Here is a 17,796-nt window from a genome sequence, read left to right as displayed (position 1 = left end):
TTAGCCAGCAGCTTATCCTCACGCTCATGTAGTGAATTTGGTTTTGTATAGTAACTAAATGTCTGCATGCAATTTCTGGTTACTCTAAATATGATTGCTTAGTTAATACAGAACAGGGTAGGAGTATCATTTGTGCAGATGAAACTGAGTTTAGCTCTTTATTGGTTGGAAATGACAGCAAAAATGATCCATTCTAGACAAGTTACTGTCTGTAGAACCTGGAAGGAAATATTACATTACTATATATTCAATAATGTTATGACTCATTTAAACCGCAAATGCATTATAAATGAATTTATATTATGCTATAATTAACTTCTGGTATGAATGGAATAATAATGACTTTTGCTTCCATCCATAGCAGAAAGGTAAAGAATAATTCTAAATTCTACCAAAATACTGAACATGAGATGGCTTTGATTTTCTTTTGTCTGATAGATCTGTTGTCTACCATTTTAAACAATAGACCAAAAGAGCTTATGCAAAATTAAGCAAAATGTTTTGTAGTTGGCAAATTCTTAATAAGGAGTTGTTACTGTTGAATATTTAAGATGGTTTTCTGACTCTAACGCAGGGTGGGGGTTTTTTTCTCATTTGGGGATTTGGTGGTTTTTTGGGGTTTTGGGGGGGGGGGTTTGTGATTTGGTTTTGGTTTGGTTTTTTTTAACTTTCTTAAAAAGGGTCACTTCAGTGACTTAATTGTTAAGTCTTAAATTTATGTCTCTGTCTCATAAAAAAAATCAAGCTGTAGCCTGACAGTAGAATTCAAGACTTCATATGTGGAGTCCTGTTTTAAGTGCTTTTCAGTAAATGAGAATACCTCCTCTTTTACCTGCCTGTATCGCTGACTGTCACTTGCTTTTCACAATACTAATGTCAAGTCATGAACTTCCACAGCTGTTCTGTTGTTCTTGTTGTTTCCTGTACTCTTGTTTATCTGTTTTCCTATCTCATTGATTGCATTAAAAGTTCGGTCATATACAACATAATTCCAGGCTTGTCTGAAAGGCGTATCAAAACCTGACCTCCGGGAACCTACACTAACAAAAGCACAAATATCACCACCTTATATTTGAATGGTGTTTCAACTGTTAAATAGGAGCTTTGTAATAAAGAGGTAACAGAATTTTGTATGGATTTTATTGTTCAGTATTGAATTCATCAGGCAGAAGTAGATCAGGTTCTTTTATGTTCAAATAACATCAAAATACCAGTTTAGTGCTAGTTGGATATGAGGCGCAGCATGTAAATGAGTAGCATCACCTGCTTTAGTTGTTATGAATATGTACTTCTAGGATGTTTACCTTTCATCTGAGTATTTTTGATTTGACAGATCTACCTTAACAGTGTGTTACAATGAAGACAAAATGTCTTTAGAACTTAGTGAATACTGACTTCATCCGTAATCTGTAAAATAAATTGCTTCTTGGAAAGAAACTGTGGTTTTGAAATATTTCTTCGAATATATTGCTAGTAACATAGAAAATTGCTTATAGCACTTTCACCATAAGCTGTTGTAACACAAGATACTACTGAAGAATGAGTTTAGAACTGTTTAGACCAATCAGTCATATATGTAAGATTTATTACTTCTCATACTTTTTCAACATATGCTTTTCTAGAAATTCAGCTGTTTTACCCTACATTAAAGCCTGAAGGGAGCCAAAGGGCAGTCTGAATTTAGAAAGGAAAACAGCCACATTACAGTAGTGGTAGCCCTGTGCTAGCTCTTGGGTTCTATTTTATGAAATGCTGTATGAAACTTCATCTGCAGATGTGGAGCAACCTTGCAAATAACCTCCTTTGAATGTAATGCTTATAAAAACTTTAGTATTGATTAGATTGTAGGGTGAAATTCCAAGAGAAGTGCTGTACTACCACAGTATAGCTGTCTCCATTAGCACAGTTGGCATCATCACTGCATCAATGAAAATGTAATTTAAGCCTTATCAGACACCACATAATTTTCCTGGTTCCTTCTGCTTCTTAGGATCCTGAGGTCTGTGGCTTCAGTCTGGTGTCAGTGGGTGATGTTAGTGTCAGAATCTGGAGTGCTTCAATGGCAGGAATGTGATTTTGACTTCTTTTTTCCTTCTTTTTATTTTTTTGGTCTCCGTCATTCTTGATTCACCTGGGGTTATTTATAATTTTTCTAACACACTTTTACACCATTCACACTGTAGCTCCACATTATATTTCAATCTCCTCTATAAGATGCATTTCACCTATGTTAGGTACTTTTTCTTTTTTACCCCTGAAACCTGATTCTGTCCAGGTCTGCATTTCTTTAAGTGACCATGAACCAAGTGGTTCACAGCAATGGGGTTTCAAGTGTCACATCTCTTATCATACCCATACCTGTAGTCTTCCTCACAGTATCCTGTGTCTCCATTTCTCACAGCCTTTGCTATCATTTCACTGCCAGGCCTGTATTTCTCTATACCATATCACATTAGTGGTAAATAGCTCATTCTGCACATAATAGCTTCTTGTTACTAATATGGATATGAAGCTGTGGTTGTACCATACAAAGACAAAGGAAGGCATAAAAATTTGTCATAGCCACCTGATCACAAGAAAATTTGATGTTACAGCTAAACCAAGTTTAAAAAAAACACAAAACCAAAACTCCAGGCACCTCAAGACACTTTCAAAGGAAGCCTGGCAAGCTTCTGCCCAGAGGTCTTGCAAACTCAGTATCCTATTACTAGTAGTGGCAATACTGTATTACTGGGCTACCAAACTACAGATACAGCAAAGATTTAATGTGTTTTCATTCACTTAAAATATTATGCTAAAAGTTAGTGAAGAGAAATAACTGACATTCCCTTAGCCTCTCAATCCTTTGGCATGAATTGCTGGGGATGGAGAAGCTTGTTAGAGTATCTTTATGTTCTTTGGTAAACTGAAGTCTAAGAAAATACTGATTGTAGCGTAACTCATTAAAGTTAGAAATATCTTCTATTCTTAGAAGGAATATAAGAAATAATAAAGATAATTTATTAATAATAATATTAATATTAATATTTTGGTGAAAAATATGTCTGGAGTACTATCATATTCTTTATAAATGGATGCAGGTTGTTATTTATGCATTTTCTTCTCAGATTTCTATTTCTCCTGTTAGAGAATAGCAGATATAAGGTCTTTGGTTCTTAGCAAAAGGAAAAGTTAGTAATGTTAATTTGGGGAATATCCAAACCATAACTGACACTATGGAAAAGCAGCTATGGAACTGAGATGATCAAGCAGTATACAAGGAAATCTTTTTTTTTTTTCAGTATTGGATGCAAACACTGTTGCACATAGAACAGTTCTTCCCTAAAACCAGAGAGTACAGTGAATAAAGATATTGCAGCTGTTTCCCCAGCTCTCCCTACTAGTGCTCCTAGCCAAGGTGTATAACAAAAGTTCGAACAAATCAGAACATCTCTACAGGGGATTTTTTAAGACTGTAGAAGGCTGTAGTGTAGCGCCACCTCGTGCCTCTGGAATAACAATAGTGCAAAATAGACTTCCCAAAAAGTCATTTTTAAATTACTTTTTAAAATTATTATTATTTTTAATAATTACATATTTCTTGTAAGATTTTTTTATAGGAGCAGGGAGCCTCATTCCTGTATTTATTTTTTCATTATCTTGAATAACTTGGCAGCACTTCTAAAAACATCTTCATCATTTGGGCAACTGTTGTATTTTTGATGCTACTTTCAGGGCTTACGTATGTACAGGTTGTGTTTCCCTTACAAGGATAATACAGGTGACATCCATTTTTTGGGAGGAAATAAGGAAAACAGTTTCACTACTAGTTACTGTTTTGGATAGAAAAGTTGGTGTTGCAACAACTGGTTGCAATATCAACAGTGGTTTTGTCTGAGTTTTGTTTGTTTGCTGCAGGGTTTTGGTTTTTTGGGGGGGGTTTGGTGTGGTTTTTTTCTAAATTGTGGAATGCTAGCAACTCAGCCTTTCCACTTACTTGGCAACTTGAGCCATTTCCTTATCTCACCGATACATTTCTAGTATTTCTAGTACTAAAAAACTGGTTTGATGTTTAGGCAACCAAGTTTCAGTGAAGCTGTAAGGTAGGCGGAGCTACAGTGAAGATGGGCAGAGAGTGGAAAAAAATGTCTATGCATTTCTTGGTTCTGCTCTTCAGGTGAACATTTTTCCTTCAATATATATGTCCAGCAGAAGACTCAGTTCATAAAGAATTAATCCAAAGTCATGAATAGGTGGCTAAAGAAGAGAAAGAAGTTACAGAAAACTGAAGAAACACACCTCCTTCCTTTTTTCACTGTTACCCATTGAGTCCTGTAGATCTAAAGACTTTATGCACACAATTCTCCAGCCCTTTCAGCTCACAAAGTATGAACTTTCTGTTCAGGCCATTCTTGACGAGTAAAATTACAATATACTGAATTTTACTGAATATGCTGAGTTCATTTTTTTCATCTATTGACTTTTTTATTCCTCTAAAAAGATTCTATACAATGACAAATTTATTTTAGGTAACATCCTACTAAAAAATAGGTGAAAATTTCAAGATTGCAGTTATTTATTCAGTATTGCCCATATTTAAGTGGTGTTGAGCTAATATATGAAAGATAATCACATTGTGAGAACTGTCAAACTCTGAAGATACATTTTTTTTTTTTAAAGAGAGTGTAGCACATTAAAAGTTAATTGAAAAAAGTGAAGTAGTGTCACTAAGCAGTTAAAGCCATGCAGTAGCTTCTTCTGGACTTGTTATTGACTACTGGAGTTTGAATTTCTAACTTAGTTAGTTACAGTTTAGAATTCGATATCTAAGTAGCAAATTGGCCTCTTTAACTCACTGAATTCCATGATGTCCAGCTACTCAGTATCACAAAACAATTATATTTTTTCTTAAATACTTTGTATTCAGGAAGGTCATAGAGTCAACTTTGAAAGAATAAAGGGGACAGAAAATTAAGTTACTATTCAGATTATATTAAGAAATTACAGTTAACCGTTAAGCTGAGGTTTGGTTTTGGATGGGGTTTTTTTGGTGTGAGCAAGGGTGAAAGAGTCTTGGTTTTAAAGGCAGTGTTGATGTATTGTCTTCCTTGATAGCTAAAGATTAAATAGGGCAGGTGTTCTTTCAATAGCTGTGAATAGAGATTGCTTCAATAGAGGCAGATTACTGAAATGAACAAATCTTTCATAAGACTAGTACTTGTTGCAAAGTAATATATTGGTGGTGGTTGTTTTAACTAAGCTCTTTACCATGTAAAAAAGTATTTATATTTCTGTTTGGTGCAACTTCTAAAACTTTTAGTGTTTTCCCACTTTGCCCTTAATCGTGAAAGTGATTTAGTGTATTTTCTTCAAAATCTTTTAAAAGTAATTACATAGTCCAGTGAGCACAGTAAAGAGGAAAAAAAAAGGAGATGAATTTTAAATCACATACTGTGTTGATGAGCTACTATCTGTAGTTCATGGGTTATTATTAAATTTCATTCTGATGAGAAGCTTAAGCTGAAATGGAATAGTACTATAAAGTTTCAAATGACTACTTGTAGCACTGAAATGCTGTTTCCCAAGACTAAAGTATTGTGAAAGAGTCCACATTTTACCTTTGAGCATCAATTTGAATCATGTTATACATTTAAATACAATAATGAAAAAAACCCAAAACCAAAGCAGAACCATAAATGTGCTGTCACATACAATTCAAAGTTTTCAACTTCTTGTTTAAACATGAGTTGTTAAATACATTAATAAAGGTCACTGCAGAAAAGTATATGTGATATATCTACCTTAATATTTGAGATAACAACTCACAGCATGTAATAAACTACTCTCTGAATGATATGCTTGTAATCTAATTTCCCTGCTTTTGGTGGAAACTGAGAATTATTTGAATTTTCATCAATGTCACCATGACTGGACATGCTGAACAAGTTATCCCATGTTAAGTTTATGCAGAAACTGTTATTGACTAAAGAATTATATTTTCCTTTTTATGCAACACAAACCCATAGTAGGAATAATAATTAAAAACTAATCTCAGATGAATTGCTATTATAAATTGTAATTTACTTGCATTTCAGCTTCTATTATCTGTGTATTATAAAGAACGTTTCTTTTTTAGCTCTTCTCATCAAAAAACATAATTAAAATATTATAGGAACATAATAGTTTCTGAAGCATGAGAGTGTTGTTGACCAGGCCTTGTGTGTTCTAATGAAATATTTCTCATTATAATTTGTGAATTCATCCAGCATTCCACAAAGGCGGGTCTAGTTCAGCAAAGGTCCGGCAAAATCTATTACCCATTTCAGCTCTGTGACTTCCCTGGTTTGCTGCAAGATTGGCTAATGGGCTCCTCCTTGGACCAGACCTAGGAAGCCACAGTAAGCCTGGTTTCCAAACTCACAGTGCCTCAACTGTTCTGGGCCCAAAGCAACACACCAAGAGAGACCACAGAAGATGAGGTTGCGATTCTGTTCCATGGAGGATTTCAGTTTGGGTGAAGAGTAATTTTAATGAGAACGAAGCAAATTTTTATTTCGTATCAAAATGCTCTGTGAAATTAATTTACTTTCTACAGGAAGAGCATCACAATTTATCGAACCTGTATTATGTGAAGGAGTTTGCTATCAAAATTGGACACCCCCCCAACTGATATTTCCTCATAACAATATTACTGTGTTTTCTACTTTTCAACAGGTGGGAAATGTTGTTCAATTTCAGTGTAAAAAAGGACACCTTCTCCATGGCTCAACAACACGAACTTGCCTTCCTGATCTTACATGGAGTGGAATCCAGCCAGAATGTATACGTAAGTAAATGATACATTTTTGATCTATCAATTTTCTTTATCTAGGCTATTTACAGTAACATTGTTATAAAGTTAATTTATATAGTTTTATTAACTTAATACAAGTTTGCATTACTAGCTTACAGCAGCTAGAAGTGTGATTTTGTGAGTGAATTTTTCTAGAATAGCTTATAGAATTAAATAAAAAAAGCAACACAAAATAATGAGAATAACAGACAGGTCTTCATTCAGAGAGATGCTGAAAATAGTCAGTTTCTATCTAAAAGGATGCAACCCTCCCCTTGAAGAGAGGAGGTGGTGAGAACAGGATGTGTAGGAAAGCCCTGCACAACCCTAACTTGTACTGGAGCAGATAGTTACAATCAGTTATAGTAAAGAATTTACGCTGTTTCCCAACTAAGGAGTCAGGGTATTTTAAGAAGGGGGGAAAAAAAGGTTTGTAACTGGAAATTTTTTAATCTGAAATGGAGAGAATCTTACTTGGGTACAGGAAGTAATATTTAATTTCTTAGATCTTTTTCACTTCGGTAAATAATGCTAATTTACTGAAGGTATAACATCATGGTTAATCTTCCTAGTTTTTCAGCTAGGCAGCTGTATTTTTCTGGAAATAGTCTCACCTTATAAGGTCTGACCTTATAGAATCACTTCAGTGTATGGAGAGCATATCCACAGAAGAAAACAGCATTAGTGTTTCAGGTGGTGCTAGTGTTCCCCCTAAGCAAACAGCAGATCAGTAGCTTGGTGTGTTGAAAAGTGAGCTCTGCGTTTGGAGGTATGCTGGTTTTGAGATAACACTAAACTCTCAGATTCTGGTGGTTGCTAAAGATACAAGACACTTTGCATGTGATTAGGAATGGTAATTATTTTTTCTGCCTGATATTTAAAACTTGCCTCACCTACAGTTTCTCCTTGACCTTTATGTCATAGTGTTTTCCAAATGACCCATTTATTTATTGTTATTCAATGCTACACAGATATCATAAGTCATGTAAGCCACAAGCATGATTGCTTTAAACTGTGGTAAGATGTGTGCTGTTTATGTTCGCATATGCAGACAATTAATTTTGGTTGTGCAAGTGCATTTAAGTTGGTTCTTGGTCCCTTGAAATTGAAAGGTCCACTTTAAGAGTGTATTCACAGGCTCAAGACAGTAATTTATAGACTGTATAGTAATTTTTAATGTGAATTAAAAATATATTAATATGTTACTTTTAATGATGCTTTTTTCTTTGTTAATTACCTGTCAGAATGGGTACAGATTTTTTTTTTTTATATTTTCACCATTTTGACTGAAGGATATTTTATCTTTTCTTTGTAGCTCACAGCTGTAAACAACCAGAAACACCAACTCATGCTAACGTTGCAGGAATGGATCTTCCCTCACTTGGTTATACATTGATTTACACTTGTCAGCCAGGCTTTTTCCTGGCAGGAGGATCAGAGCATAGAGCCTGTAGGTCTGATGGCACATGGACTGGCAAGGTTCCAGTTTGTGAAGGTAAGCTCTTCTGTTTCCCGCTGCATCTCTTTTCTATCATATTTCAGTGATTTTCTTTACTTACAGTCTAATAAGATAAGGTAGAATGGCAAGGAGAACTAGGAGGGAGAACATCTAAGAGGATAACTCTAATCCTTTGCCAGTTGTGTTTAATGGGACATATGGTTTCATGTACTTGTCTTTCATTTGCATGGTCAGAGGTGTCAATTCCAGATATAATTCTGGAGGCCAAATACTTGGGTAACACCTGCTTTTAGACTTCTGAGTGAGTCAGGTGTGGACTACAGTCTCATAAGCTCAGTGGAGTAAGAATTTCGATGTTTTTGCACATAGCTGCTTAACTTAGATAAGGATAATTTCAATTACAGAGATTGTGTCAGCTGCGAGAGAGCTATGACACTTCCAATACTATTATGATATAGTTGCCATCACGGAAACATGGTGGGATGACTCGCACAACTGGAGTGCTGCAATGGATGGCTATAAGCTCTTCAGAAGGGATAGGCAAGGAAGGAGAGACGGTGGGGTAGCCCTGTATGTTAGGGAGTGTTTTGACTGTCTAGAGGTTGATGATAGTGATGATAGGGTTGAGTGTTTCTCGGTAAGAATCAGGGGAAAGACCAGCAAAGCAGATATCATGGTGTGAGCCTGTTATAGACCATCCAACTAGGATGAAGATGCAGATGAAATATTCTATAAGCAGCTGGGAGAAGCCTCACAATCACTAGCTCTTGTTCTCATGGGGAAATTCAGCTTACCAGATGTCTGCTGGAAACACGAAAAAGCAGAGAGGAACAGTCCAGGAGGTTCCTGGAGTGTGTGGAAGATAACTTCCTGACACAGCTGGTGAGTCAGCCAACCAGAGAAGGCATCCTGCTGGACCTGTTGTTTGCGAACAGAGAAGGACTTGTGGGTGATGTGATGGTTGGAAGCCATCTTGAGCACAGCGATCACAAAATGATAGTTTTCAATTATTGGAGAAGTAAGGGGGGGGGGGGTCAACAGAACTGCTACCTTGGACTGTTTAGGAGCCTGGTTGATGGAGTCCTTTGGGAGGCAGTCCTGAACTCAATGATCTTAAAGGTCTCTTCTAACCAAAACAATTCTATGATTCTATGAAGGGCAAAGGAGTCAAGGAAAGCTGGACATTCCTCAAAAAGGAAATCCTAAAGGCGCAGGAGCAGGCCGTCCCCTTGTGCTGAAAGACGAGCCAGCAGGGAAGAAGACTGGCCTGGCTGAACAGAGAGCTTTGGCTGGAACTCGGGGGAAAAAAAGAGGAGTTTGTGACCTTTGGAAGAAGGGGCAGGCCACTCAGGAGCACTGCAAGGATGTTGTGAGGTTATGCAGGGGGAAAATTAGAAGGGACAAAGCCCACCTAGAACTTAATCTGGCTAATGCCGTAAAAGACAATAAAAAAATGTTTCTATAAATACATTAGCAACAAAAGGAAGGCTAAGGAGAATCTCCATCCTTTATTGGATGCGGGGGGGAAACATACTGTCAAAGGATAAGGAAAAGGCTGAGGTAGTTAATGCTTTCTTTGCCTCAGTCTTTAATTATAAGACCAGTTGTTCTCAGGGTACCCAGCCCCCTGAGCTGGAAGACAGGGACAGGGAGCAGAATGAAGCCCCCATAATCCAAGGTGAAATGGTTAGCAACCTGCTACACCACTTAGACATGCACAAGTCTATGGGGCTGGATGGGATCCACCCATGGGTACTGAGGGAGCTGGCAGGAGTGCTCACTAAGCCGCTTTCCATCATTTACCAGCAGTCCTGGCTAAGGGGGGAGGTCCCAGTTGACTGGAGGTTAGCAAATGTGATGCCCATCTACAAGAAGGGCCAGAAGGAGGATCCAGGGAACTACAGACCTGTCAGTCTGACTTCAGTGCCGGGGAAGATTACGGAGCAGATCAGAGTACCATCACACGGCACGTACAGGACAAGCAAGTGATCAGGCCCAGTCAGCACGGGTTTATGAAAGGCAGGTCCTGCTTGACCAACCTGCTCTCCTTCTATGACAAGATGACCTGCTTAGTGGAAGAGGGAAAGGCGGTGGATGTTGTTTACCTGGAATTTAGTAAAGCCTTTGACACCATTTCCCATAGCACTCTCCTGGAGAAACTGGCTGCTCATGGCTTGGACAGGTGTACTCTTTGCTGGGTAAAAATCTGCTGGATGGCCAAGCCCAAAGAGTGGTGGGGAATGGAGTTAAATCTGGTTGGTGGCCGGTCACAAGTGATGTTCCCCAGGGCTCAGTGTTGAGGCCAGTTCTGTTTAGTATCTTTATCAATGATCTGGTCAAGGGGATCGAGTGCACCCTCAGTAAGTTTGTGGATGACACCAAGTTGGGCGGAGTGTTGACCTCCTTGAGGGTATAAAGGCTCTACAGAGGGATCTGGGCAGGCTGGATTGATGGGCTGAAGCCAGTTGTATGAGTTTCAACGAGGCCAAGTGCTGGATCCTGCACTTGGGTCTCAGCAACCCCATGCAGTGCTACAGGCTTGGGGAAGAGTGGCTAGAAAGCTGCCTGGAAAAAAATGACCTGGGTGTGTTTGTCAACAGCCAGCTGAATATGAGCTGGCAGTGTGCCCAGGTGGCCAAGACGGCCAATAACATCCTGGCATGTATCAGAAATAGTGTGGCCAGCAGGATAAGGGAAGTGATTGTCCCCCTGTACTCAGCACTGCTGAGGCTGCACCTCGAATACTGTGTTCACTTTTGGGCCCCTCACTACAAGAAAGACACTGAGGTGCTAGAGCACTTCCAAAGAAGGGCAGCGCAGCTTGTGAAGGGTCTAGAGCACAAGTGTAATGAGGAGCAGCTGAGGCCACTGGGTTTGTTTAGCCTGGAGAAAAGGAGGCAGCGGGGAGACCTTATGGCTCTCTACAACTACCTGAAAGGAGGTTGTAGCGAGGTGGGTGTCGGTCTCTTCTCCCAAGTAAAAGCGATAGGACAAGAGGAAATGGCCTCAAGTTGTGCCAGGGGAGCTTTAGATTGGATATTAGGGAAAATTTTTTCACCAGAAGGGTTGTCAAGCATTGGAACTGGCTGCCCAGGGAAGTGGTTGAATCGCCATCCCTGGAGGAACTCAGAAGATATGTAGATGTGGTTTACTGGTGGACCTGGCAGTGTTAGGTTTAAGGTTGGACTTGATGATCTTAAAGGTCTTTTCCAACCTAAATGATTTCATGATTTAATGATTCTTTTCTCATATTGGAGAAGGATACCCAAACTGTAAGTAGGTGTCTGAATCACTGCATGGAATTAATCCATAGGGTTTAGTATTCTTTTATATTTGTATGTAAGCAACAATATATTACTTGCAGACTAAATGTACCAACTTTGTCCTTGATGTTCCAACATTTTAGTATGTTTCTAATTTTTACTACATACTTTGTCATGGCAAGGCATGAAAAAACTCATAGCAAAATCATAGTGAGAATGGTGTTTTTCATGTGACATAAGAAATATGCTCAAGTATAGCAACTATTGAGAATTCGATTTCCTGAATAATTAAAGCACCTTTCAGATTACTGATACCTAATTTTTCAGATGTGGTTACCCCCAGGGCTCTTACAGAGGCATGCAAAGGCTATATAGCCAAACGCTTCTATTTGGAAGGGAAATAGGAAATGAATATTTTGTATTACTAAAAAACAGGTGTCTTGGCATTACATGCCAGGCAATTGCTGGGGGAAAACAGAGCAGAGCTTTGGGAAAGTGTTAGAAAGCAAGCTGCCAGGAAGCTTATGACTTGTTTAGTACTCAGGAAGTGTTATGGCAGGTCAAATGTGATTAATGGGTTGTATTTTGATCCAAGAATTTTCTGCTGATGATATTGAAACAAGTAGTATTAGGTATCCTATCTGGTTGTAAGGAACCTTTATGAGAATTTTTAAAAAAAATCATTAAATGATATCTATGAGTGCATGTACCTTGTCATATAAATTAGTTTCCCAATGTCCTGAAAAAATGTTACAGAAATGCAAAATTTTTAGGATCAGACCTCTTGCTTCTTGCTTTTTAGCAGTAGAGAAAGCTAAGAATGAGATATATATTGTAAAGTATTAAATGTAATTAGATAAAGTAAAATATCTCTTAAATATTTTCAATTTTACCTGTTATAGAGGGGTGAAACATCTCTCTCCTGTGGAAGGGAGAAGAGCACCACGTCAGGTTGTTCACCTGTCATTGTGAACTTCATAAAAATAACTTGGAAATGGATGAAAAGGAATAAAATATTTAGAGTTAAGAGCTCTAAAAGGATCTGTAGGGAAATTAAACTAGAATTTAGTCCTTTAAATACAAAACTCTAATCTTGAAAGTCCTACTGAGCAAATATCTGGACCTAGAAACTTAAACTCCATAGATAACTTGTTTTAGCTTTGGTTTTGTATTTTAAATCTGTATTTAAATTTTATTTTGTATTTAAAATTACAGTTCTGATCTTGACTAGAAACATGTTCACTTTAACAAGGCTGATTGACTCAGCAGCTTTTTATACTAAAGCCCTTTGGAAAGTATGATCCAGATATTTCTAACCTGAGCTTGATGTAGTCAAAAAGGATATGCTGTTGAAGCATGCCCTCCTGGTCAACCATGTTGAGTGAAGTTCAGTAAGTTTCTTTCAAAGTAGAGAGGAAATAGAGATTAATCAATCAGTAGTAACAGGCCATGAGAACTTTAGATTGAATTCCAACCCCTGCCCTTGTTTCTTGACAGTTTTAATCTATATAGCAAGAACAAGCCTTCTGTAATAATCAAAAATTACTCTTCTGTAAGACAAATATTCTCAGTGCTTCTTGCTAAAGTTTCCTTTTTATGCAGAAAAATGCTCCACTCAGGGAGAAGGAAGTTGCTTTTCTTGTCTATTTTTCTTAGAGTATCGATCAGAGAGAAAAGGCCTGGGTTCAAAGCCAAGATCCGAAATACAAAATATTGAAATAACCATTGGAGCAAGGAATGGAGCCTAATGCTGCATGAGAGTATTCTATGTTAGGAGACAGAATTATGTGTCTTCTTTATAGTCCAGTGAATCCAAATTAGTTTCTGCAAAATAAAACAGCTTCAGCTGCAGGAAGTGGCACTGTCCCATTGCATTTAGTTCATCGTCTTCAGTGGTGGGAGAGTTCCTGCTCTAATCAGAGAAGAAATGAAATTCTCCAACTTCCAGTGCTCAAATCAACTGAGCAGTTAGAGATACTGTGGACAGCCTCATTTGTTTCTTTCTTTCTGTTGCTACTCTTTAAAGAAACAGTGACCTTCTCCTCCATTGTTAAGAGATTAAGCATGCATCTTTGGGTTTTTAGTCTTGAACACAAGATGACTCACTCAGTGAGCGCTGTTGAAGATAATTAAGTCCTGGAGAGAAGCATTATTTAAAACACCCTTGTTATGTATCTCTTCACTGTTTGGTGTTACATTGCTTCCAGTCAAAGCACTATTCACAGTGCTTTTTTCTGTGGATCCTGATTTAGATGATATAACTTGCCTCAGATGACATATTAGAAGACATCTCACATATTAGGTGCATAGTCCAGGACTATGAATTCTGAAATATGGATTCTGAAAGGCTACACTGTTTGGGTATTGCAAATGACTTGGTAGCATCCAGGTGACTGACTCAAGAGAAAATGCAGCAATGGAAGAAATCAGTGGGCATGTGTGTCACGAACCAGGCTGGACAGACAAGGGAGTCATGTTGAATTTGAAATTCCCTCGGGCTAAATTCAGGTGAAACAACACGAAACGATCAGCTGAACATTTTATTCCTGGCAGAAGCAGCCTGAACATGGGAGGCATAACAGTAGGTGGCAGGGTCTCTCACAACAGGAATTGGCATGAAACTACCTCAGTAAACCGTGTAACCTGTGTTAACTATATACATCAATTCAGGGCATAAGGAGAGCCCTCCCATTGATTCATGAGGTTCAGAGCAGACCCTCTTGCTTTCTAGACTCCTTCTCAGAGAAGAGCCTAGGGGAGGCTGGATCCACTCTTAGTTCCAGACTTGGTCAATGGTTTTATGTCTTCAAGGGGTGATGTGTAGGGATTATGGAAAAGGAAATAGAGAACTAGACAGAGAGAGAAAAAGGAAAAGAGGAAGATTTCACCAGTCCTGGGTCCAGTGTTGGTCCAGTCAGGCAAGGGGTAGAGTTCTGGTAGGCGTGTGTGCAGGTGGGGCTTTGGTTTGTGCCCTTTTATCATCCTTGCCCCTCCTTCGGGCAGGCACTCGAACTCATTAGGCTAATTAGGTGTCATGAGCAGTTTGTGAGCCTTTGGGCTTGGGGGTCGTTTGGGGAGTAACTTCCCCTTCCCTGCAGACATGATCTTTGGCCCCACATGGTGAGCTGCCCTGCTCAGCATATCAGAACAGCACATCAGAACAGGGAGCTGTGCACCCTTCAGCACGCCCTCCCTCCAGCGGGTGCTGATGGGCTTCTTTTCACCTGTGGTTCCTTGGCAGCGTTCCTCGTTATGCAGAGTTGGTTGTTAGGTAGCGCTTGCCCCACCACAATGTTTGAAACATTAACTCTTTCAGTCTCACACATGTGCTCCTGTGATACTAAGGCTTGACAGTGACTGCAATCTCATTTGTATTTGAGTTTGAAACATCATCTTGTGTCCTTTGTAACGAATAAATTCCATTATGGAAATTATTTTCCTAGTTTCTGAGTAACATATTTGCTACTGATTTGTCTTTTTGTCATTCATCCTTTCTAACAGCTGGTTCCAAAATATTAGTGAAGGATCCCAGACCAGCTTTGGGAACACCAAGTCCCAAACTAAGTGGTAAGTACTTTGAGGTACATATAGTTTTAAATAATTTCTGTAGAAAAGACAACGAGAATCAATTTAGTGAGACTGCACTGAATGGCTTAGAATGACTAAAGGGTATTAGATTAGGCATCACATTAAGAGAACAAAAACATTGTTAATTAAATTATTCCCCAATGTTTAAGTCCATCTAGACTATGTGGTATTATTTATACCCATATACAATTTCTGTTATGTGATGAGAGATTTTATTGGTTTCACTAAAATTGCCATGTTCTGTGTAAGATCCTATGCAATTTATCCATTCAGAAACTATATTACTCACCCAGATGTAATTTAAAGACATATTGTTTCACAGGTTTTTTCAGTCTTGCACTTCTTTTACATATTGCTAATTAAATTGCTTTACCTAAATACTTCTGTATTAGCCTTCAACGTAGCCTTCAAAAAAGCTAATTTTAGCCTGGAGAAGGTAGTCTCTCTAACTCCAGCTAAAATCAACTCCAGTTTTAACTGATCTGCTAAAGAAGACTATCTTTGGATGGCCTGACTAGATGCGAGAAATCTTTCTCTGTCCACTGAAGAGACTTTTTGAAGAGAGAAGTCTCCTTAACTAAAATTAGCCTTTGACTATAACCCTATTAAATGTCTACCAATAATGAATAAAGATTTAAAAGTAATTCCTTAGCATAGGGGGAGTTTGTGGGGCTTTTTTTTTTTGCTTTGTTTTGTTTTACTGGTTTGTGCAGTACTTCACAACTGTGTTGTCAATGTGGTACTGCATGGTAGTCACGTTACCAGTTTTTCATTCAGAAGCTTTTCGTACAATCCCAATTAATTGCACATAAAGTCCATAAAGGTCAGTTTTCCTGAAAGTAGGGAAATAAATTTCAGGCAGATCACAATTCAACAGCATCAGACTGCTTGCACCATGCAGCTTTCTTGCTTGCAGTTTGCAGGCCCAGTATGTAGGTGTTTTGTTTTTATGTGTCCACCTGTCAAAAAATATATGCATATATACATATATGTACACAAATAAAAAACTAGAAAAGCTCTTTTACCCTCCATGGGGAAGACAACCTGTCTCTGTGACCCATAAAATAAACGATGAAGGAAGACTCTCGGGTATTCCAGTGTGCCCCAGTCTTGAATTTTGGGATATCCTGAGAGAGAAAGGGGCAAGTACTCTTCTGTGTTTATCTGACATGCCATGCCAATGCACACACAAACCCAGAGCTTTAAGTTCAGTGTGAGTGACTCCAAATAATGTGAAAGTGCGGATTCTAAATACTTATTAATTGTTATAGGGCTAAGTTTGATACTTTTCCTTTGAAAAGTGTGGTAAACACATCCTAAGTCACCTTCAATTTAATTGTTTAAATGGTATCTCATGTTAAGATTTTAAAGTTTTGCATGTATCTGTTTTTACTGGATAGGTAACTTGTTTTTTTTAACTGTATTATTGCTGGAATAGCATTACTTAAATTAATAATTTCACAGTTGGCTAATGATAAATATTAAATATAAAGGTATGAATCTAGCGTATTTATTATCCCTACAGTGTATGATCTCTTTTTAATTCTAAATTAGGGGATTATTTTTTTTTCTCCTAGTGAAGCTTATAATGTTTTTAAGCATTCAAAGACAAGACAAAACTATTTATATAAATTATTCATTAGAAAAAGTGACTAGGTAATAAAGAAGATGCTTATAATCTTTTAATGTCATTTAAATATGCTTATAAAACTTTTTAATATCTAAATCGATATTAATTTCTGCAAAATTTAATCCTAGCTGTATGTCTCTGCCTGTCTGTGCTGGCATAGAAAAGATTCTGCAGTGAGAGGAATCTGGTCTTTTGGTTACAGCTGTTAAATTAGATTTTATGAAGTTGGTTTAATTCTAGGACATGTCCATATTTGAGGAAAGGAGCAAATGAAGGTACAGTTGTGGTTGTGTTCTTCAGTACAAATACATTTCTTTCATAAACGTTAATGCCACGTTTCTGTGCTTTGTATGTGAAGGTTATGCCTAATAGTACTTAAAAATAGAGAGGGTAAAGTAGAGAAAATGCTAGTATTTGTCATACATTTTGTTGGACGCTTGACTTGATAAGTACTAAATATTGCAAGATGTATTGAAACATGTTTGATGTCTGTATAGTTCCTGATGATGTATTTGCCCAAAATTATATATGGAAAGGATCTTACAATTACAAAAGCAAGAAACAGCCCATGACTTTGACAGTCACCAGTTTCAATGCAACTTCAGGAAGAGTAAATGCAACGCTTACAAACAGCAATATGGAATTGCTGCTATCAGGTATGGGATAAGAAAAATTCATTTCCATTTAATTTTTTCTGCCTTTTATACGTCAGTTCCCTGTAACTTTATGCATAACACTTAAACTTTTAACATCTTCTGGAAACTTTCTTAGCTTATCAAAGAGATTTTCATTCTAGTTCAGTTCCTTTTCAAAGGTAGGGATTTTTCCACCTTCTCCTTCTTTCCCCTTTTTTTATTTCTCAGGTTTTTATTATATTTGGAGTTAATAGTCAAGGAGGAGTGAAAGAATCATCCTAATTCTCATGCTTCTTCCTTAAATATTAAAAATAAACTCTAAATTACTGTTCCTGAGATTTTCTTAATTCGTAATCGTGCAATTTCCTTACAATAGCCTATTAATGACTAATAAGCAATATGATGAGACT

At 37.7% G+C, this 17,796-nt stretch overlaps 1 protein-coding gene across 1 annotated transcript in view; it reads left to right on the top strand.

Moving 5' to 3' along the window:
- CSMD3 (CUB and Sushi multiple domains 3) overlaps window positions 1-17,796 on the top strand; it is a 760,948-nt gene that overhangs the window by 728,299 nt on the left and 14,853 nt on the right. Inside the window, exons 64-67 of the mRNA XM_069779925.1 lie at window positions 6,694-6,805; window positions 8,127-8,306; window positions 15,035-15,100; window positions 17,249-17,407. Of these exons, the coding sequence (XP_069636026.1) occupies window positions 6,694-6,805; window positions 8,127-8,306; window positions 15,035-15,100; window positions 17,249-17,407 (517 nt within the window). The remainder of the gene's footprint in view (window positions 1-6,693; window positions 6,806-8,126; window positions 8,307-15,034; window positions 15,101-17,248; window positions 17,408-17,796) is intronic.

The sequence above is a fragment of the Haliaeetus albicilla genome, chromosome 3 (genome assembly GCF_947461875.1).
Source record: "Haliaeetus albicilla chromosome 3, bHalAlb1.1, whole genome shotgun sequence".
Lineage (NCBI taxonomy): Eukaryota > Metazoa > Chordata > Aves > Accipitriformes > Accipitridae > Haliaeetus > Haliaeetus albicilla.
This window is presented reverse-complemented; position numbering and strand designations above follow the sequence as displayed.